Source organism: Oncorhynchus mykiss, chromosome 17 (assembly GCF_057628025.1).
Source record: "Oncorhynchus mykiss isolate SJ-2025 chromosome 17, ASM5762802v1, whole genome shotgun sequence".
Classification (NCBI taxonomy): domain Eukaryota; kingdom Metazoa; phylum Chordata; class Actinopteri; order Salmoniformes; family Salmonidae; genus Oncorhynchus; species Oncorhynchus mykiss.
Genome location: NC_143038.1, coordinates 56,588,874 through 56,612,535, shown reverse-complemented (window position 1 = coordinate 56,612,535; position 23,662 = coordinate 56,588,874). Strand labels below are relative to the sequence as shown.

Sequence of the window (23,662 nt, the reverse complement as noted above, 5' to 3'; positions counted from 1 at the left end):
TAGCTATTCAGCTTCACTTGTCTGGGCCCAGTGTCTTTGTCATCTAAATTGCTCTCATTTCTGGAAGGAGTTGCTGCAGCGGCTTGATTACTTTCTCTCTCTGGATCTGTTTGTTGTCTCTCTCTCTCTAGATCTGTTAGTTGTCCTTCCCTCCCTCCCTGGATCTGTTAGTTGTCCCTCACTCTCTGGATCTGTTAGTTGTCCCTCCCTCCCTGGATCTGTTAGTTGTCCCTCCCTCTCTGGATCTGTTAGTTGTCCCTCCCTCTCTGGATCTGTTTGTTGTCTCTCTCTCTCTAGATCTGTTAGTTGTCCTTCCCTCCCTCCCTGGATCTGTTAGTTGTCCCTCCCTCTCTGGATCTGTTAGTTGTCCCTCCCTCCCTGGATCTGTTAGTTGTCCCTCCCTCTCTGGATCTGTTAGTTGTCCCTCTCTCTCTGGATCTGTTTGTTGTCCCTCCCTCCCTGGATCTGTTAGTTGTCCCTCCCTCTCTGGATCTGTTAGTTGTCTCTCTCTCTCTGGATCTGTTTGTTGTCTCTCTCTCTCTGGATCTGTTAGTTGTCCCTCCCTCCCTGGATCTGTTAGTTGTCCCTCCCTCCCTGGATCTGTTAGTTGTCCCTCTCTCCCTCTCTGGATCTGTTAGTTGTCTCTCTCTCTCTGGATCTGTTTGTTGTCTCTCTCTCTCTGGATCTGTTAGTTGTCCCTCCCTCCCTGGATCTGTTAGTTGTCCCTCCCTCCCTGGATCTGTTAGTTGTCCCTCCCTCCCTGGATCTGTTAGTTGTCCCTCCCTCTCTGGATCTGTTTGTTGTCTCTCTCTCTCTGGATCTGTTAGTTGTCCCTCCCTCCCTGGATCTGTTAGTTGTCCCTCCCTCTCTGGATCTGTTAGTTGTCCCTCCCTCCCTGGATCTGTTAGTTGTCCCTCCCTCTCTGGATCTGTTAGTTGTCCCTCCCTCCCTGGATCTGTTAGTTGTCCCTCCCTCTCTGGATCTGTTAGTTGTCCCTCCCTCTCTGGATCTGTTTGTTGTCCCTCCCTCCCTCCCTGGATCTGTTAGTTGTCCCTCCCTCCCTGGATCTGTTAGTTGTCCCTCCCTCCCTGGATCTGTTAGTTGTCCCTCCCTCTCTGGATCTGTTTGTTGTCTCTCTCTGGATCTGTTTGTTGTCTCTCTCTCTCTGGATCTGTTAGTTGTCCTTCCCTCCCTCCCTGGATCTGTTAGTTGTCCCTCCCTCTCTGGATCTGTTAGTTGTCCCTCCCTCTCTGGATCTGTTAGTTGTCCCTCCCTCCCTGGATCTGTTAGTTGTCCCTCCCTCCCTGGATCTGTTAGTTGTCCCTCCCTGCCTGGATCTGTTAGTTGTCCCTCCCTCCCTGGATCTGTTAGTTGTCCCTCCCTCTCTGGATCTGTTTGTTGTCTCTCTCTCTCTGGATCTGTTTGTTGTCTCTCTCTCTCTGGATCTGTTTGTTGTCCCTCCCTCCCTGGATCTGTTAGTTGTCCCTCCCTCTCTGGATCTGTTAGTTGTCTCTCTCTCTCTGGATCTGTTTGTTGTCTCTCTCTCTCTGGATCTGTTTGTTGTCTCTCTCTCTCTGGATCTGTTAGTTGTCCCTCTCTCTCTGGATCTGTTTGTTGTCTCTCTCTCTCTGGATCTGTTTGTTGTCTCTCTCTCTCTGGATCTGTTAGTTGTCCCTCTCTCTCTGGATCTGTTAGTTGTCCCTCTCTCTCTGGATCTGTTTGTTGTCTCTCCCTCTCTCTCTGGATCTGTTTGTTGTCTCTCTCTCTCTGGATCTGTTAGTTGTCCCTCTCTCTCTGGATCTGTTTGTTGTCCCTCTCTCTCTCTGGATCTGTTTGTTGTCCCTCTCTCTCTGGATCTGTTTGTTGTCCCTCTCTCTCTCTGGATCTGTTTGTTGTCCCTCTCTCTCTGGATCTGTTTGTTGTCCCTCCCCCTCTCTCTGGATCTGTTTGTTGTCTCTCTCTCTCTGGATCTGTTTGTTGTCCCTCCCTCTCTCTCTGGATCTGTTTGTTGTCCCTCTCTCTCTCTCTGGATCTGTTGGCCACCACGTTGCACCACAGACTGTCCAGGAGTTGGCGGATGCTTTAGTCCAGGTCTGGGAGGAGATCCCTCAGGAGACCATCCGCCACCTCATCAGGAGCATGCCCAGGCGTTGTAGGGAGGTCATACAGGCACGTGGAGGCCACACACACTACTGAGCCTAATTTTGACTTGTTTTAAGGACATTACATCAAAGTTGGATCAGCCTGTAGTGTGGTTTTCCACTTTAATTTTGAGTGTGACTCCAAATACAGACCTTCATGGGTTGATAAATTTGATTTCCATCGATAATTTGTCTGATTTTGTTGTCAGCACATTCAACTATGTAAAGAAAGAACTATTTAATAAGAATATTTCATTCATTCAGATCTAGGATGTGTTATTTTAGTGTTCCCTTTATTTTTTTGAGCAGTGTATACATATAAATCATGTCCAAACAATTGAATTGACCACAGGTGGACTCCAATCAAGTTGTAGTGACGTCTCAAGGATAATCAAAGGAAATTAGATGCACCTGAGCTCAATTTGGCGTGTCATAGTAAAGGGGTGTGAATACTCATGTAAATTACATTTCTGTATTTCATTTTCAATAAATGTACAACAATATCAAAAACTATGTTTTCGCTTTGTCATTATGGGATATTGTGTGTGGGTGGGAGGGGGGACTATTTCATCAATTTTGAAATCAGGCTGTAACACAACAAAATGTGGAAGAAGTGAAGGGGTATGAATGTTTTTGAAGGCACTGTCCTTTTAGTTTAATCTAAAATAAACCAGACACTATAGCCTTCTTTTATTTCAACTTGACTGCATTCGTTACAGGGTGTGTATTTTGTTGTTCCTCTTGGCTACTCAATGAAATCCTGCCTTTACAGGATTTACCATATGCTTTTCTACACGCTAGAGTTGACCTTCCTTGTAAAATGAAGCACCTCCCTCCTGTCACTCAGGGCGCGAAATAAAGTAATTACTGAATCCTACGCCGCACTGTGCAGAATGTGCAAGCCCGTTATCGGATGGAGGGAAAGCAGCTCTACGTCTGATGTGACTAGTGGTAGCGTACTCTCTGCTGAGCAGCATGTGGTCTCCGAAGACACTCACAACATGTTGATGGGATAATACTGTTGCAGGACAATCATCTCCAACACAGAGGCAACAGCGCAGCTTTTACATGAGAGTGACAGGGATGTAGACGACAACAGCATTAATATAATCACATTACATAGCAATTAAACATGATATGAAATACAACAAATAGAAGACCGAGAGCTACAAACAGGTAAGTCCTGTTCCACAATTTACCCTAGCAACTTCAAATAACATCTTAAATGTAAACACACTGCATGAATTAATAAATGTTCAAATGAATGTGGCCCTCTATAGTATGTGTCTACATTATTTGGCTACTTTCTTGTAGTCCAATAACACCTTGTACCTTATCTTCCATATAATATTGTAATAACATCAATAGTAATACATTGTTGAACATGTAAACAAAAAAGCCTACATCTTTGTGTGTATTATTATGTCATAGCTCTATTTTCCTTGTGGTAGAGTCCTAGCGTGTTATTTTATCTACCAAATAGGTCAGTGTTTCTTTTGCATCAAATTACTTTTGAATATTGATTTGTTATTTCTAGATAATAATGTAAACTGTAGTCAGAGAAATGGGACTAATTTTGCTTTCTTGGGTTTTTGGTGGTAAGTCTGTAAGTAGGCTAAATAGTATTGATTGACTTGAGTATGAGTATGAGCTATTTTCAACCCACCGGGCTTCATTGTGGGAACATATACAGGCGCAGAGGCTGTGTGTTTCTCCCACACTCCTCTGGGAATACCTCCACTGCAGTCTTCAGAGGTCTGACTAGGAAACCATCTCTCTCTCTCTGCATTCAATAGGCCAATATCCAGGTAGTGAATGTGTGATGTGCAGATACATCAATGATACTGGGAGAGAAGATAGAAAGAGAGGTGGAAGTGAACCTATTGACAGGGAATGGAAAGTGCAGCCAGGTCATTCAAGATTGACTTTGAAATTGAATGTCTAGCCATGTCCTGAGGATGTTGGGAAATGCCTTCAAAACCGGTACTCATTGGGGTTAAGGTTTGGGGTTAAGTTTAGGCACACATTCCAAATGGTTAAGATAAGGGTTAAGGTCTGGGATAGGGTTAAAAACAAAAATCAGAAACCAATGTCCACAACTGGGATTGATCCAGAGTCAGAAGGTTGCGTGTGCGATCCCAGTTGTGGACACTGGATTTTTATTTTTCAGAATGAGAGCCTAACTTCAAAATTCTAATTCTGCAGTGAGACTGTGAGAGTTAGTTGGGAAAGTGATACTAAAAGCAGATGGCTCCAGCTGATGAAATCCAAATTGAGAAAGGGGAAATGGAGAAGGGAATGGGAAGATAAAATGTCTATGGGGGGAGTGGTGGAGAGAGGGAAAGGTGGAAGGAAGGAATTAATGAGAGAGGGGTATGGTCTTAATGAAAGGATTTGGGTGTGAACTCTCCTACCTCCCTGTAGTGCCTTGTGTGTGTTCTTCTGTGAAATACTTTGATAGTGAACAGAGGGCAACCTCTTTGCAGACATACAGAGCCACATTCATAATGGCGGGAATGTTGGCAGCAGAGACATCACTCTGCTCTCTGTCTCCCTGCAGCCAGAAGATTAATTGGATTAATTGTCCTCTAATTGCCTTCTGCTGTAGATAAGTAACCTCATCATTTTAGCCAAGTGGATTTATGTCCAGCATTCCTCATCCTCTGCCCCTCCCCTACACACACACACACACACACACACACACACACACACACACACACACACACACACACACACACACACACACACACACACACACACACACGGTATTGTACAGCTAACCTTGTGGGGACACAATTCAGTCCAATTCAAAATCCTATTTACCCTAGCCCGTACTCTTACCTTAACCTTAACCCTAAACCTAACTATAGCACTAACACTAGCTCCTAACACTAAAACTAACCCTAGCTCCTAACCCTAACCCTTAATGTAATTTTAACCCTAACACTAATAGCATTTGACCTAGTGGGGACTAACAAAATGTCCCAAGTTGGTCAAATTTAGTTTTGTTTACTATTATTGTGGGGATTTCTGGTCATCCACACACACACAAAGTCACATGCACACATGTACAGTTGAAGTCGGAAGTTTACATTCACTTAGGTTGGAGTCATTAAAACATTTTTCAACCACTCCACAAATTTCTTGTTAACAAACTATAGTTTTGGCAAGTCGGTTAGGATATCTACTTTGTGCATGACACAAGTCATTCTTCCAACAATTGTTTACAGACAGATTATTTCACTTTTAACTCACTGTATAACAATTCCAGTGGTTCAGAAGTTTACATAAACTAAGTTGACTGTGCCTTTAAACAGCTTGGAAAATTCCAGAAAATTACGTCATGCTTTAGAAGCTTCTTGATGGTCAAATTGACCTCATTTGAGTCAATTGGAGGTGTACCTGTGGATGTATTTCAAGGCCTACCTTCAAACTCTGTGCCTCTTTGCTTGACATCATGGGAAAATCAAAAGAAATCAAGTCCTCAGGGAAGAATTGTAGATATACTGAAGCAACATCTCAAGATGTTCAGACAGGAAGTTAAAGCTTGGTCGCAAATGGGTCTTCCAAATGGACAATGACCCCAAGTATACTTCCAAAATTGTGGCAAGATGGCTTAAGGACAACAAAGTCAATGTATTGGAGTGGCCATCACAAAGCCTTGACCTCAATCCCATAGAAAATGTTTGAGCAGAACTGAAAAAGCATGTGTGAGCAAGGAGGCCTACAAACCTGTCTCAGTTACATCAGCTCTGTCAGGAGGAATGGACGAAAATTCACCCAACTTATATTGGGAAGCTTGTGGAAGGCTACCCGAAACGTTTGACCCAAGTTTAACAATTTAAAGGCAATGCTACCAAATACTAATTGACTGTATGTAAACTTCAGACCCACTGGGAATGTGATGAAAGAAATAAAAGCTGAAATAAATCATTCTCTCTACTATTATTCTGACATTTCACATTCTTAAAATGAAGTGGTGATCCGAACTGACCTAAGACAGGGAATCTTAACTAGGATTAATGAAATTGAAATAGGAATTGTGAAAAACTGAGTTTAAATATATTTGGCTCAGGTGTATGTAAACTTCCGACTTCAACTGTACATGTACTGATGCTTACGTGGGTATACACACACGCACACACCCACAAACAAACACACACTCTATCAAAAGGCTCTTCTTCCTCTGCATCTCCTCTTGCTCTCGTTCTCTCTCTATGTCTAACCTGCTCAAGTTTTCACAATCGTTCAATTTCAGGTCCATATTTCTGTAAAAGCCCAACCATAAATCATTCAGGTGATAGGGCAACACAGTGGACACGTGTCTCTGCCTCTCAAGGTCCAACCTTCCATCTGACCAACATGCTGTTTGGACAGTTTTCAAAATTAAAAAGCTTCACAATGTTTACCTAAACTAGAGGAATCTTACAAAGATAAAGCACATTTAAAAAACGTATTATGTAAATTACATTTTACTCCCTAAATAGGCCTTACATAAGGCCTCTAAATATAACGACTTTTAATAGATTGTTTGACCTAGCTATATTAAATGTTACTTTTACAGAAGGCCTGATCTTCTACATCTCCGTCACACCACCAGTACACCATCTTCGTCTTTTCGTGCTTTCATCCGCTTGCCTCTCCTTGTGCTCCTTGTATTTTCTACCAATTCATGCAACCTCACTTTCAACCAGAATAGTTGTGGTTCTAACTGCTCCTTAGTGCCATTTTGAAATTAACAAAAATATTTATGACCTGGAAAGAAATGTTAATTGGATTTCTGCAATAAAAGAAAGGATTGGTCCGTAACACAGAATGAGTAGCTGTTAAAATTCCAAACAGATGGTCAATAAGAAAATCACAGTTGAACAGGCCTGTAGCCCTCGATTGGCTATGTTTTGTATGCTATTGGTGAAGGTCAGAGCACTGGAATAGACAGATAATTCACATTTCAAGTCTTGGAGTTAATGAGTTGAAAATATGGCTCTCTCAGTGTGTTACGGAGTTGGTCACATGACTAATTAGGAGACCGTTGCCAGTACCTCACGATATTCCATATTCAGCCATTTCCTTCTGTTTACAGGAAGGAAATATTTTATACCAAAAGAAAGCACTCGTATTGACCAAGAAAAATGAAACAAGTGCAAGGGACTATACATGTATGTGTACAAAACAATAGGAACACCTGCTCTTTCCCATGACATAGACTGACCAGGTGGATTCAGGTGAAAGCTATGATCCCTTACTGATGTCACTTACTGTATTAAATCCACTTCAGTCAGTGTAGATGAAGGGGAGGAGACAGGTTAAAGAAGGATTTTCAAGCCTTGAGGCAATTGAGACATGGATTGTGTATGTGTGTCATTCAGAGGGTAAATGGGCAAGACAAAAGATTTAAGTGCCACCGGTTTCAGTATGTCAAGAAATGCAACACTGCTGGGTTTTTGACGCTCAACAGTTTCCCGTGTGTATCAAGAATGGTCCACCACCCAAAGGACATCAAGTCAACTTGCCACAACTGTGGGAAGCATTGGAGTCAATATGGGCCAGCTACCCTGTGGAATGCTTCCGACACCTTGTAGAGTTCATGCTCCAACAAATTGAGGCTGTTCTGAAGGCAAAAGGGGGTGCAGCTCAATATTAGGAAGGTATTCCTAATGTTTTGTACACTCAGTGTATGCCACTTTATAAAACACACTGTATTAGTTAATTGTCCATGTATTAATTTAGGAAACAAGTGTGTGTGTGTGTGTGTGTGTGTGTGTGTGTGTGTGTGTGTGTGTGTGTGTGTGTGTGTGTGTGTGTGTGTGTGTGTGTGGGGGGGGGGGGGGGGGGGGGGAATCCGTAGTTGAAACTGGGGCAGCAGCATGACCAGGTGGACTGGGGACAGCAAGGAGTCATCATGCCGAGAGAGAGAATTAGAGAGAACTTAAATTCACACAGGACACCGGATGAGACAGGAGAAATACTCCAGATATAACAGACTGACCCTAGCCCCCCGACACACAAACTATAGCAGCATAAATACTGAAGGCTGAGACAGGAGGGGTCGGGAGACAATGTGGCCCTGTCCGACGATACCCCCGGACAGGGCCAAACAGGTAGGATATAACCCCACCCACTTTGCCAAAGCACAGCCCCCACACCACGAGAGGGATATCTTCAACCACCAACCTACTACCCTGAGACAAGGCCGAGTATAGCCCACGAAGATCTCCCCCACGGCACAAACCCGAGGGGGGAGCCAGCCCAGACAGGAAGATCACGTCAGTGACTCAACCCACTCAAGTGACGCAACCCTCCTAGGGACGGCAAGGAAGAGCACTAGTAAGCCAGTGACTCAGCCCCCGTAATAGGGTTAGAGGCAGAGAATCCCAGTGGAGAGAGGGGAACCGGCCATGCAGAGACCGCGAGGGCGGTTCATCGCTCCAATGCCTTTCCGTTCACCTTTGCACCCCTGGGCCAGACTACACTCAAACATAGGACCTACTAAAGAGATGAGTCTTCAATAAAGACTTAAAGGTCTAGACCAAGTGTGCGTCTCTCACATGGATAGGCAGACCATTCCATAAAAATGGAGCTCTATAGGAGAAAGTACCTGCCTCCAGCTGTTTGCTTAGAAATTCTACGGGACAGTAAGGAGGCCTGCATCTTGTGACCGTAACATACGTGTAGGTATGTATGGCAGGACCAAATCGGAAAGATGGGTAGGAGCAAGCTCATGTAATGCTTTGTAGGTTAGCAGTAAAACATTGAAATCTGCCCTAGCCTTAACAGGAAGCCATTGTAGAGAGGCTAGTACTGGAGTAATGTGATCACATTTTTTGGTTCTAGTCAAGATTCTAGCAGCTGTGTTTAGCACTAAACTGAAGTGTTTTTAGTGCTTGTATCTGGGTAGCCGGAAAGTAGAGCATTGCAGTAGCCTAATCTAGAAGTGACAAAAGCATGGATTCATTTTTCTGCATCATTTTTGGACAGAAGTTTCTGATGTTTGCAATGTTATGAAGATGGAAAAAAAGCTGTCCTTGAAATATTCTTGATATGTTTGTCAAAAGAGAGATCAGGGTCCAGAGTAACGCCAAGGTCCTTCACAGTTTTATTTGAGATGACTGCACAACCATCAAGATTAATGGTCAGATCCAACAGAAGATCTCTTTGTTTCTTGTGACCTAGAACTAGCATCTCTGTTTTGTCTGAGCTTAGAAGAAAAAAAATGATGCCTTATGTCTGAAACACAGGCTTCCAGGGAGGGCAATTTTTGGGCTTCACCATGTTTCATCAAAATGTACAGCTATGTATCGTCCGCATAGCAGCGAAAGTTAACATTATGTTTCCGAATGACATCCCAAGAGGTAAAATATATAGTGAAAACAATAGTGGTCCTAAAACGGAACCTTGACGAATGCCGAAATGTACAGTTGATTTGTCAGAAGGCAAACCATCCACAAGTCAAACTGATATCTTTCCGACAGATAAGATCTAAACCAGGCCAGAACTTGTCCGTGTAGACCAATTTGGGTTTCCAATCTCTCCAAAAGAATGTGGTGATCAATGGTATATAAAGCAGCACTAAGATTTAGGCTCACGAGGACAGATGCAGAGCCTTGGCCTGATGCCATTAAAGGTAATTTACCACCTTCACAAGTGCAGTCTCAGTGCTATGATGGGGCCTAAAACCAGACTGAAGTGTTTCGTATACATTGTTTGTCTTCAGGAAAGCAGTGCGTTGCTGCGCAACAGCTTTTTCTAACATTTTTGAGAGGAATGGGAGATTTGTTAAAGGCTGATTTAGTTTTAAAAAATATTTTCTTGGTCAAGGTTTGGCTTTTTCAAGAGAGGCTTTATTACTGCCACTTTTAGTGAGTTTGGTACACATCCGGAGGATAGAGAGACGTTTATTATGTTCAACATAGGAGGGCCAAGTACAGGAAGCAGCTCTTTCAGTAGTTTAGTTGGAATAGGTTCCTTGAAGGTTAAGAGGCCATGACTATTTTCATCAATGTGTCAAGAGATATAGTATTAAAAAACTTGAGTGTCTCCCTTGATCCTAGGTCCTGGCAGTGTTGTGCAGACTCAGGACAATTGAGCTTTGGGGAAATACACAGATTTAAAGAGGAGTTCGTAATTTGCTTTCTAATGACCATGATCTTTTCATCAAAGAAGTTCATGAATTTATCACTGCTGAAGTGAAAGTCATCCTCCCTTGTGGAATTCTGCTTTTTAATTAGCTTTGCGACAGCATCAAGACCATGTTATGGCAAGAACAGCTCAAATAAGCAAAGAGAAACGACAGTCCATCATTACTTGAAGACAGGAAGGTCAGTCAATAAGGAACATTTCAAGAACCTTGAAAGTTTCTTCAAGTGCAGTCGCAAAAACCACGAAGGGCTATGATGAAACTGGCTCTCATGAGGACCGCCACAGGAAAGAAAGACCCAGAGTTACTTCTGATGGAGAGGAGACATTCATTAGAGTTACCAGCCCCAGATTTCAGCCTAAATAAATACTTGTTTATGTCTATTCCACCAATTATAAATGGAGCAGAACCCGCTTTCTTCTCCAAACTGACCCCACTTTTATGAATACCACAGCCCTCATGATTCAAACACGGTCTCCCTCTGTCCCTTAAGTCGGGATTTTTCATCCCTGGCAATATTATACACTTTCTTTTTCCCTCCCTCTTCTCCCCCTTAAACTCTCAGTAGGTAAGTAAGTCAGTCTTCATTATAAACTCAGCAGAGTGCAAGGAGTAGTTATTGTATTCAGGCTGCTGACTCAACAGGTGCCCTGTTGGGCATTCATTAGATCCTGCTATACCGGGCTCTTATGAATTACGTTGTTCTTGGTGGAGCAGAGCTTCCCTGTGGGCCTCCTCCTCTAGCAGCAACAGAGGTCTTAATTAGGAAGTTAGCTCCATAGCTGCTTCACCTGAGTTCACACTATCCAGAGCTTGGGACTGACTCTGAGGGTGCAGACCTGCGGAGCATGCTGATTATTCACTGCTGAGTGATCAGGATGGACATCTCGTAGCTGGTCTGGTGCCATGTTGAAATCTGGTAGAGCCCTTGTTGCGCTCTCTGCAGTGCTTTCATCACTGACTGTCTAGACACTGATCTAACAAGGGGAACTATTAACACTTTTCTGGTCTGCCAGATGGGAGCTCTCTCCCTTGAGATGGGAAAAACACTTTGACACTATGGTAACCAAGGTCTTCCACATGCAGGAGGTGAGGCTCCCCTGTGTTCAGTGATCAGACATGCGGCTGTAAAGGCCATGTGACCCTGTGGCCCTGTGTCGAGGTCAAACCAAGGTCATATTGGATGGTCTTTAAAAAATCAAAACACCTTCTTGAGTGTCAATGTCTGCCTTTGCTCCTGAACCTATAATTTGCAAGGACAACGCAGGGCGACATAACCTAGTTTTTTTGTTCAACGTGGTGGTGGGGTGGGGTCCGTGAAGCACAGCCATGCAGGAGAACATTAGAGACTCAGTACAACAGGATTCCACTCTACATCGATCCACTATCATCAACACAGAGACTGCAGTTCCTTACACTTTAGGTAGGAATGAAGTTGTCTCCCACTATCAAGAGAGACAATAAGTGTCCCACCTGTTATCATGCAGCTCTCAACACAGGGTGGATGATGTGTGTGTGTAAGGTGAATGATGTCCATGTAAGGTAGATGATGTGTGGAAACTGAACGCCTAAAACTGAAATGTGTCTTCCGCATTTAACCCAACAACCTCTGAATCAGAGAGATGCGGGGGCTGCCTTAATTTACATCCACGTCTTCAGTGCCCTGGGAACAGTGGGTTTACTGCCTTGCTCAGGGGCAGAACGACAGATTTTTACCTTGTCAGCTCAGGGATTTGGTTATTGGCCCAACGCTCTAACCACTAAGCTACCTGCGTGTAAGGTAGAGGATGTGTGTGTAAGGTGGATGATGTGCGTGTGTAAAGTGGATGATGTGTGTGTGTGTGTGTGTAAGATGGATGATGTGTGTGTGTAAGGTGGATGAAGTGTGTGTAAGGTAGATGATATGTGTGTAAGGTGGATGAGATGTGTGTAAGGTAGATGATGTGTGTGTAAGGGGGATGATGTGCGTGTGTAAAGTGGATGATGTGTGTGTAAAGTGGATGATGTGTGTGTGTGTGTGTGTGTGTAAGATGGATGATGTGTGTGTGTAAGATGGATGATGTGTGTGTGTAAGGTGGATGAGGTGTGTGCAAGGTAGATGATATGTGTGTAAGGTGGATGATGTGCATGTGTAAAGTGTACGATAGGTGGATGATGTGTGTGTAAGGTGGATGAGGTGTGTGTAAGGTAGATGATGTGTGTGTAAGGTGGATGATGTGTGTGTGTGTAAGGTGGATGAGGTGTGTGTAAGGTAGATGATATGGGTGTAAGGCCTTTGAGGAAAACACAGAGTAGTGGGAGCATTAGAGCAGGCAGGAACAGGGATATGCTGATGGGAGAGATTGGAGTGGAAAAAACACAACTCCATCTTCTCTCCCTGGGGCATCTTGTTTACCTGCGCAGCATGATTGCCATTCTTGCCTCCCTTCATCCCTCAATCCTTCTCTTAAAGCATCCAAGTGAGCGAAACAGCACCCCTCTGTCTCAGAATGTGTAGAGGATGTATCTGGCATGTCATACTATTTTTGAACAGACAGGATCATATACATGGGCTACATATATTAAGACAGAGGGGTGCTGTTTGGCTCGCTCAGATGATTTCTCCAGCAGAGAGGAAGAGGCGAAGCAAGAGGGCTCACTCTTACCAAAATAAGCCCAATGTGTTTTTATGGGCATATCATCCAGACCTAAGCTTGTAGCCTGCCTTCCCACCTTTGGGACAACGACTCCCATTGTTAGGCCAGAGACATGAGCATCTCGTTACTATATAGAGATCTCTAGTTTCAGCCACTTGCGAACTGGAAATAATATTTGGCAATTGCATGGTGCACTGTTCGGATGCTGGCTTCCCCTAAAGTAAATTGATGTTTTGCCCAAATTATATAGTAACCCCTGTCTAAATAAAATCATTCAAAGTACTTCACCAGAGAGCTTGACTTAGACACAGAGGATCATTAGCTTATTTAAATAGCTGTGGATTGTTTCAACTCACAAGTGTGCAGGCTTACAGTATGCCTATTTTGGAAGCCCTCAAATTGGGCAGCGCGTGTGGCAATAGGCCGAGCTGATTGAGTTGAGGCTGTCAGTGAAAAGCATCTAAAATATGTGTGAAGATAATGTGTCTTGAGTATAATTTCAAATGTTGCAACAAGAAGAACGAGAGGGGTGTGTGGTGAAGATATGGCCTGTCTCTCTCCAGAATACATGCACTCAGCTCTCCAGAATACATGCACTCAGCTCTCCAGAATACATGCACTCAGCTCTCCAGAATACATGCACTCAGCTCTCCAGAATACATGCACTCAGCTCTCCAGAATACATGCACTCAGTTCTCCAGAATGCATGCACTCAGCTCTCCAGAATACATGCACTCAGCTCTCCAGAATACATGCACTCAGCTCTCCAGAATGCACTTAGCTGTCTTCCGTCAATTCTTACACATTCGTTGTGTGAATTGTTTGCCCATTGATTGTATTTATTTTTCATAAATTCCCAATTTCGTATGTCACCAGTAGGCCAAGTAAATGTAAAAACGTTGTTTGCAGAGTTCAGAACCTGCTACACTTGTAAGAAGCAAGTTTTGGTTTATTTCATAACCATAATTGACGAGTTTTGTAAATTTTTTCATTGTCTTTTGTTTGGAGTGCTCCATGTGAGTAATGAGTGTCTGGTTTTTCTCTAGGAACATACAGAGGGAGTGCGTGCCAGAGCAGGCATAGAAGTAGGCCTAGCTGGCCTGCTGCATGCATATGTAGGAAAGTGCCCATTTGGGATGTCTGATTTTTGATTGTCTTAACTCACCACATCCACTGCTAATAAGCTGAGCTTCTCATTCATTTTTTCTTCACCTCACACTGTAAGTCAAATCAAATCAAATCAAATGTATTTATATAGCCCTTCGTACATCAGCTGATATCTCAAAGTGCTGTACAGAAACCCAGCCTAAAACCCCAAACAGCAAGCAATGCAGGTGTAGAAGCACGGTGGCTTGGAAAAACTCCCTAGAAAGGCCAAAACCTAGGAAGAAACCTAGAGAGGAACCAGGCTATGTGGGGTGGCCAGTACTCTTCTGGCTGTGCCGGGTGGAGATTATAACAGAACATGGCCAAGATGTTCAAATGTTCATAAATGACCAGCATGGTCGAATAATAATAAGGCAGAACAGTTGAAACTGGAGCAGCAGCATGGTCAGGTGGAAGTTGAAACTGGAGCAGCAGCAAGGCCAGGTGGACTGGGGACAGCAAGGAGTCATCATGTCAGGTAGTCCTGGGGCATGGTCCTAGGGCTCAGGTCCTCCGAGAGAGAGAAAGAAAGAGAGAAGGAGAGAATTAGAGAACGCACACTTAGATTCACACAGGACACCGAATAGGACAGGAGAAGTACTCCAGATATAACAAACTGACCCTAGCCCCCCGACACATAAACTACTGCAGCATAAATACTGGAGGCTGAGACAGGAGGGGTCAGGAGACACTGTGGTCCCATCCGAGGACACCCCCGGACAGGGCCAAACAGGAAGGAGATAACCCCACCCACTTTGCCAAAGCACAGCCCCCACACCACTAGAGGGATATCTTCAACCACCAACTTACCATCCTGAGACAAGGCTGAGTATAGCCCACAAAGATCTCCAACATGGCACAACCCAAGGGGGGCGCCAACCCAGACAGGATGACCACATCAGTGAATCAACCCACTCAGGTGGGTCAACAAAGTATTTTTTTTTTATTTACATCCTTTGCAAATAATAATAGTTCTTCACAGTATTTGGAAAAAAAATCCAACACTCTCCCAGCCTCGATATTCACCAAGCCTCGGTGTGAAAGAGAAACATATCATGATCTGATGGTCCCATATATCCAGTGAAAATGCCATGAAAAAAATCTGTCTGTCCCAAGCTCTCTGGTGCCGGGAAACTCAGGCCGAGTTTTCATCAGGATATTTTCTTCTGTTTTTATTTGTCGGCTTTAGGCCTATGTATTTTACTTAGTTGAAGATGGAAGTTATAGATTACTGCTGAATTTGGCCTATAGGCTATCTCTGAATTCCATACGGTAATTTCTTGAGCCACTAATGGATCACAGTGTAGGCAATCAATGTGTCCATATGGCAGAGGCTGGTGCTCTCATCTTAGTTGAATTTAGTTTTTTAGATTTATATATTTTTTAAATAATTAACCTCGTTACACTGATTATGAGAAATGAAAACTTTATTATAGAAATGAAACTGTACCACAAAAATGTGCATATAAAAGTAATCATAACTCATGCCGATAGATTAGAAATGGTAGGATAAATAGTAAGCTCCCCCTGCCCCCCCACAAAAAAAGGTGTCCGCCTATGGAAATCAAAGGCCCGTCCAACTGATTCGTTCAGACGCAGTCCCTGTCTCACTGTATGTATCTCTCTATCATCTCATAGCCTAGTGGTGATTTGCCAGTCTGCCCACGAACCCAGCCAGCTGGAAATCTCTTTAATAAGTGAGCGTAGGACTGCAGTGCTCCATACACATCCCTCCCTCCCTAGTCCTACCCATCTAATTCTCACCTCATTTTCCCCTCTTTCCCCTCATCCCTTTCTACCTGACCTCTCCTTATCTCTTTTCACTATAGGTTCATTGTTTTCTCTTTTAGAGTATACTGGCAAAATGCCTTGGCATTTATCTCATCATGTCTTAATTGATGTTCTCACGCGCCTTCCAGTGCTGGAATAAACTCTACAAGTATTCCCTGTTTCTAGAACCCCAACAAGGAGGCTGTAATTGTAGCCTATTGTGGGTTGTTTAACACTGTCACCAACATGGTGTCACACAGTAGCTCCGTAGTACTACAGCATCTGTGTTCCCTGATTAATTTAGACCCTCGCAGCTCAGTTGCTATGGCAATGACAACATGAGAGATTGGGTCCATCGTTCAACCAAATGTGTTATTTCTAGAGTAGTGCAGAGGGGGTTGGGATCTGGCGCAATTTCCTGATTGGTCTGATTTAGAGCAAAGATTGGGATTTCGATTAATCAATTGATTGCCCTCAGCAGCTGGCCCCTAATCAATGTTTGGGAATTGTGTCATGGACATCACCACTGGTATGCTGTCAATACAGCATGGGGTTATAGTCTGGCATGTAGACACTAATCTGATTACCCACGAGCACCTCAGTATAGAAAACAAATTATACATTTTATCTCTGAACGCTTCATTCCACTGACACACATGGCTTAGCACAGTACTTTGTTTGGCTGTTTGTGTTTCTGCGGGTGCATTGTACACAGCATATGTGAGAGACTGTGCAGTGGATCGGTGCGTTGGTTACATCTTTATTGTACAGCAATGTAAAAAGAGCTTGCAATTACTTACTGCAGTTGCATTAGTATATTTAATACTTCCTCCCATATCTTACACACAAACATGGATTCATCAGTTTCAAGTGGGAATGTCGGGAAATGATTGTACACCATAAATAATCAATGATATCTTCTTATAAAATATGTGTAGTTCATGCATGTTTGTCTGTTTTGCTGCGTGTCCTGATGTAACACTGTAAATACTCTCTTACAGTAGCTCTGTGAATTGTATGCCAAAGCCACCTTGACTAATGCTGACATTTAGTCAATCTCTTTGAGGAGATGAAAGAGGCCGTATCTGTCAGAGAGCCCTGACGTAGGTTTCTCCTCCAGGGGATTATACAGACGCTTCTAGATGACCTACTGCCGTTTCTCTGAATTTATTATGATGCCCTAAAATGTATTTAAAGAGCTGTCAATTCTGACAAACTGCTCAATAAAGTGTAAGCTTTTTACGCAGAAAATATATGCAAAAACGATCCTTTTAAAAGCCTCTTATATTCAATGAAGGACTATTTAATATAGACCACATGGAAAATTCAATCAATCAGATTTTTTGTATAAATAAAGACTTTGACATGTCCCTCTGTGACTTCTAGGGAAGATTTTAACCCACGTCACCTCTACATTTCTCCAGGTTTTCACCATTATTGTAAAGCCCTAGTTATTTTGTTGCTTTGACAAAGTAATTTCTGAGTATGATTATTTAGTTCATGTGATTAGTGATTCATTTACGTCTGTCCCTCATTTTAAGGTCAGCCCAACTCGTTTGAATATGGTGAAACTATTCCTTAATAAATATATTTTTTAAAATAAACATTGAACATCTAATAGTAAAATCATAATGTAAAAGCAGGTGAGCTGGTTCTACTATTTTTGGCCCTTTTCTGGTGTTTTGTGGTGGAAAACTGAGCAGGTCGAGCATAACACGTCAAATCTGTTACCCATAGACAACAGGCTAGAATGTCAAGGGAAAAAATGGTGGACCTTGCATTCAATTAACAATCCCTGTTGCACACAACAAGCTTCCATTACCCCTGTCACAATGGGATTCATGGCTGATTTAAGATGAAATCATCAACCCTGTTACAGAAACCCTGTTACTTTAATGGCACTTAATAGGCACTTACCAGTATACAGTGGGGCAAAAAAGTATTTAGTCAGCCAGCAATTGTGCAAGTTCTCCCACTTAAAAAGATGTGAGAGGCCTGTAACTTTCATCATAGGTACACTTCAACTATGACAGACAAAATGAAAAAAGAAATCCAGAAAATCACATTGTAGGATTTTTAATGAATTTATTTGCAAATGATGGTGGAAAATACGTTTTTGGTCAATAACAAAAGCTTATCTCAATAGTTTGTTATATACCCTTTGTTGGCAATGACAGAGGTCAAATGTTTTCTGTAAGTCTTCACAAGGTTTTCACACACTGTTGCTGGTATTTTGGCCCATTCCTCCATGCAGATCTCCTCTAGAGTAGTGATGTTTTGGGGCTGTTGCTGGGCAACACGGACTTTCAATTCCCTCCAAAGATTTTCTATGGGGTTGAGACCTGGAGACTGGCTAGGCCACTCCAGGACCTTGAAATGCTTCATACGAAGCCACTCCTTCGTTGCCCGGGCGGTGTGTTTGGGATCATTGTTATGCTGATAGACCGAGCCACGTTTCATCTTCAATGCCTTTGCTGATGGAAGGAGGTTTTCACTCAAAATCTCACGATACATGGCCCCATTCATTCTTTCCTTTACACGGATGAGTCGTCCTGTTCCCTTTGCAGAAAAACAGCCCCAAAGCATGATGTTTCCACCCCCATGCTTCACAGTAGGTATGGTGATCTGTGGATGCAACTCAGCATTCTTTGTCCTCCAAACACGACGAGTTGAGTGTTTACCAAAAAGTTATATTTTGGTTTCATCTGACCATATGACATTCTCCCAATCTTCTTCTTGATCATCCAAATGCTCTCTAGCAAACTTCAGACGGGTCTGGACATGTACTGGCTTAAGCAGGGGGACACGTCTGGCACTGCAGGATTTGAGTCCCTGGCGGCGTAGTGTGTTACTGATGGTAGGCTTTGTTACTTTGGTCCCAGCTCTCTGCAGGTCATTCACTAGGTCCCCCCGTGTGGTTCTGGGATTTTTGCTCACCGTTCTTGTGATCATTTTGACCCCACGGGGTGAGATCTTGCGTGGAGCCCCAAATCGAGGGAGATTATCAGTGGTCTTGTATGTCTTCCATTTCCTAATAATTGCTCCCACAGTTGATTTCTTCAAACCAAGCTGCTTACCTATTGCAGATTCAGTCTTCCCAGCCTGGTGCAGGTCTACAATTTTGTTTCTGGTGTCCTTTGACAGCTCTTTGGTCTTGGCCATAGTGGAGTTTTGAGTGTGACTGTTTGAGGTTGTGGACAGGTGTCTTTTATACTGATAACAAGTTCAAACAGGTGCTATTAATACAGGTAACGAGTGGAGGACAGAGGAGCCTCTTAAAGAAGTTGTTACAGGTCTGTGAAAGCCAGAAATCTTGCTTGTTTGTTGGTGACCAAATACTTATTTTCCACCATAATTTGCAAATAAATTAATTAAAAATCCTACAATGTGATTTTCTGGATTTTCTTTTCTCATTTTGTCTGTCATAGTTGAAGTGTACCTATGATGAAAATTACATTTGCCCCACTGTATATATTTTTATATTTGAGATGGGAAAACATGTTTTTATGAAGTTGAACATGTGCTCTTTATGACAAAATGTTACCATTAGGTTAAATTACATATCTCAAAAGTCACCAAATTGGTAGAACGATCTAGCAGGTGATCCAAGTTATAGCTTACTGGCCAAAGATCAGAACCCATTTCTAAGTTGTTGAATGTGTCATTTCTGAGAATCCATTAAGAGCAATTGATTGCCTGTGTGTTTGATTACTTATCTTTGCCTTATAGCTTTTACCATTTCAAGACCCCCGTCAGACACACAATTTATCCCCCATCTCCCTTTCTCAACAGGACTGTTACTGCGCTGTTCTCCATCACCATCATCATGGAGCCAGTTTGCACAATGGGAACACATCATGGCTGTGACGGTTACTACTACCCCTGACGCTTGAGAAGTCACCACCATGGAGACGGACAGCTACACCCCGACCCCAGCCCCGAGCGACTGGGCTGGGACGGTGGTAAGTGTGGGGGCCCTGGAGGAGGTCTCGGGGGAAAGTGACTCCTCCAACACAGCCTGGTACATGCCCTACCCCCTGGGCTTCCAGGTGTCACTGACCGCCTTCCTCATGCTAGAGCTGGTGCTAGGCTTCAGCAGCAACTTGACCGTGCTGGTGCTCTACTGCTCTCAGTCCAACCTGGTCGACTCGGTCAGCAACATGGTCACGGTCAACCTACATGTGCTGGACGTGATGTTGTGCGTGCTGTGTCTGCCTCTGACCCTGGTGGTGGTGCTTCTGCCCCCAGGGCCCAACCTGGCCCTGCTCTGCTGCTTCCACGAGGCCTGTGTCACCTTCGCCTCCATCGCCACCGCCATCAATGTGCTGGTCATCAGCGTGGACCGCTATGACATCTCTGTCCGACCCGCCAACCGGTTGCTCACCCCGCAGAGGGCGGGGCTACTGCTGGCTGCCGTCTGGGCCACGTCTCTGGCCGTCTTCTTCATCCCCTTTCTGGAGGTGGAGTTTCTCACCGGAGGGGGTGAGAGTAGACAGCACAGCTCCACCTCTTCCCCCGACACCCCCCTGGCACTAGTGTGGCGTAACCGGACGCTGCTTTGTGTGGGTGGACAGGGCTACCACACAGGCCTGGCCATGCACTACCACCTGCTGCTGCAGGTGCCCATCTTCTTTATCACAGTGGCAGTCATGCTGTTCACATACTCACGGATCCTGCGGGCCTTGAACATTCGCATCGGCTCCCATGTTAAAAAGAGCCAGCGCTTCAGGGCACCCTCCTGCAGGGGGCGACGTAAAAGACAGAAACAGAAGGCAGGGCTGGGAGTGATAGAGGGAGGAGAGCATTGTACAGACACAACCAAGCACCTATCTCACCCTCCACTCATCCCATCCCCCACAGCCACCTCCCCCCGAGCCCTGTCCTCAGCCCCTCTGGTTAGCTCAGAAGGCGCTGCTGCTGCTGCTGCCCCTGCACCTGCTGCCCCTGTCACCAGTCCCACTGTTCAGGCATCTGTGTCGGCCATCATTGCCTTGCGGCGGGCCGTGAGGCGTCACCGGGACCGGCGGGAGCGCCAGCAGCGCGTCTTCAGGATGTCACTCCTCATCGTCTCCACATTCCTAGGTTGCTGGGCTCCTCTGTCCGTGGCCAACGTGTTGATCCTGGGCCTGGGCCCCAGTGACACCCTGGTCAGCCTGCGCCTCTGGTTCCTGGCCCTGGCCTATGGCACCACCATCTCCCACCCACTGCTCTATGCCTTCACCAGGCAGAAGCTGCGGCTGGCCCTCAGAGCCAAGGTGAAGAAGAGGGTGGTGTCACTACTGCAGGTGGACCCCTCGCCAGGAGAGACCGTCACACACAACTCCTGGGTGGAGCCAAGGAAGGGACGACAGTTACAGCTGGAGGGCAGCGAAACCATTGACCGTTGCCTGGTAGAGCCCCTGAAGAATAGCACACACTAGCTGTGAAGAATCAACAACAAGTGGGACACAATCATGAAGTGGAACGACATTTATTGGATATTTCAAACTTTTTTAACAAATCAAAAACTGAAAAATTGGGCGTGCAAAATTATTCAGCCCCCTTAAGTTAATACTTTGTAGCGCCACCTTTTGCTGCGATTACAGCTGTAAGTCGCTTGGGGTATGTCTCTATCAGTTTTGCACATCGAGAGACTGAAATTTTTTCCCATTCCTCCTTGCAAAACAGCTCAAGCTCAGTGAGGTTGAATGGAGAGCATTTGTGAACAGCAGTTTTCAGTTCTTTCCACAGATTCTCGATTGGATTCAGGTCTGGACTTTGACTTGGCCATTCTAACACCTGGATATGTTTATTTTTGAACCATTCCATTGTAGATTTTGCTTTATGTTTTGGATCATTGTCTTGTTGGAAGACAAATCTCCGTCCCAGTCTCAGGTCTTTTGCAGACTCCATCAGGTTTTCTTCCAGAATGGTCCTGTATTTGGCTCCATCCATCTTCCCATCAATTTTAACCATCTTCCCTGTCCCTGCTGACGAAAAGCAGGCCCAAACCATGATGCTGCCACCATCATGTTTGACAGTGGGGATGGTGTGTTCAGCTGTGTTGCTTTTACGCCAAACATAACGTTTTGCATTGTTGCCAAAAAGTTCAATTTTGGTTTCATCTGACCAGAGCACCTTCTTCCACATGTTTGGTGTGTCTCCCAGGTGGCTTGTGGCAAACTTTAAACAACACCTTTTATGGATATCTTTAAGAAATGGCTTTCTTCTTGCCACTCTTCCATAAAGGTCAGATTTGTGCAATATATGACTGATTTTTGTCCTATGGACAGAGTCTCCCACCTCAGCTGTAGATCTCTGCAGTTCATCCAGAGTGATCATGGGCCTCTTGGCTGCATCTCTGATCAGTCTTCTCCTTGTATGAGCTGAAAGTTTAGAGGGACGGCCAGGTCTTGGTAGATTTGCAGTGGTCTGATACTCCTTCCATTTCAATATTATCGCTTGCACAGTGCTCCTTGGGATGTTTAAAGCTTGGGAAATCTTTTTGTATCCAAATCCGGCTTTAAACTTCTTCACAACAGTATCTCGGACCTGCCTGGTGTGTTCCTTGTTCTTCATGATGCTCTCTGCGCTTTTAACGGACCTCTGAGACTATCACAGTGCAGGTGCATTTATACGGAGACTTGATTACACACAGGTGGATTGTATTTATCATCATTAGTCATTTCGGTCAACATTGGATCATTCAGAGATCATCACTGAACTTCTGGAGAGAGTTTGCTGCACTGAAAGTAAAGGGGCTGAATAATTTTGCACGCCCAATTTTTCAGTTTTTGAAAGTTTGAAATATCCAATAAATGCCGTTCCACTTCATGATTGTGTCCCACTTGCTGTTGATTCTTCACAAAAAAATACAGTTTTATACCTTTATGTTTGAAGCCTGAAATGTGGCAAAAGGTCGCAAAGTTCAAGGGGGCCGAATACTTTCGCAAGGCACTGTAGATACACAAATACATATCCTTTTGGATCTGCTAAATACAGATGTAGGACCTTAATTGAAGCCAGTTCGCTACAACAGGAAAATAATCCTGCATCAACAGGAAATGTGAATTATTATGTGGATTATAATTAATGGACATTTTTTATACGGTTTGTTAAAAATTGTTTAGAGTAAATCAAGTCTGACATTTTAAAGTGGAAATTATAAAATATAAATGCCTTTTTAAAACTTGAATGCACAGCAAGATTACATTTCCTGCTGAGCAGGAAAATTGTCAGCAACAAAAGAGTGATCAAATGAAGATCATACATCTGTATTACACATGCCTTAACTATTTTAAGAATGGGTTTAAAGGTGTCATTGATTCTGAACAAGAAGATGTATATATCCTACTGATATAATATAAGATGGAACTATGTACATAGTGTACACTATTATCTATTCATATATACAGTGACTTCAGAAAGTATTCAGACCCCTTGACTTATTCAATATTTTGTTGAGTTACAGATGGAATTCAAATTGGGTTGAATAGAGTTTTGGGCTCACCCATCTACACACAATACCCCATAATGACAAAGTGAAAACATGTTTTTGGAAATGTTAGCAAATTTATTTAAAAAATAAGTATTCACACCCCTGAGTCTATACATGCTAGAATCACCTTTAGCCGTGATTACAGATGTCATTCTTTCTGGGTAAGTCTCTAATAGCTTTGCATACCTGGATTGTACAATACTTGCACATTATTATTTTAAAAATTCTTTAAGTTTTGTCAAGTTAGTTGTTGATCACTGCTAGACAGCCATTTTCAAGTCTTGCCATAGATTTTCAAGACAATTTAAGTCAAAACTGTAACTAGGCCACTCAGGAACATTCAATGTCGTCTTGG

General features: G+C 43.8%; 1 protein-coding gene across 1 annotated transcript; it reads left to right on the top strand.

Annotated features, from left to right (window-relative positions):
• Nucleotides 1-3,027: 3,027 nt before the first annotated feature.
• Nucleotides 3,028-22,641, top strand: LOC110494530 (G protein-coupled receptor 22-like). The gene is made up of 2 exons (XM_021569665.3): nucleotides 3,028-3,317; nucleotides 19,623-22,641. Exon 2 carries the CDS (start codon nucleotides 19,736-19,738, stop codon nucleotides 21,248-21,250), a length of 1,515 nt encoding a protein of 504 aa, XP_021425340.3. The 5' UTR covers nucleotides 3,028-3,317; nucleotides 19,623-19,735; the 3' UTR covers nucleotides 21,251-22,641.
• The last annotated feature ends 1,021 nt before the right edge of the window (nucleotides 22,642-23,662 follow it).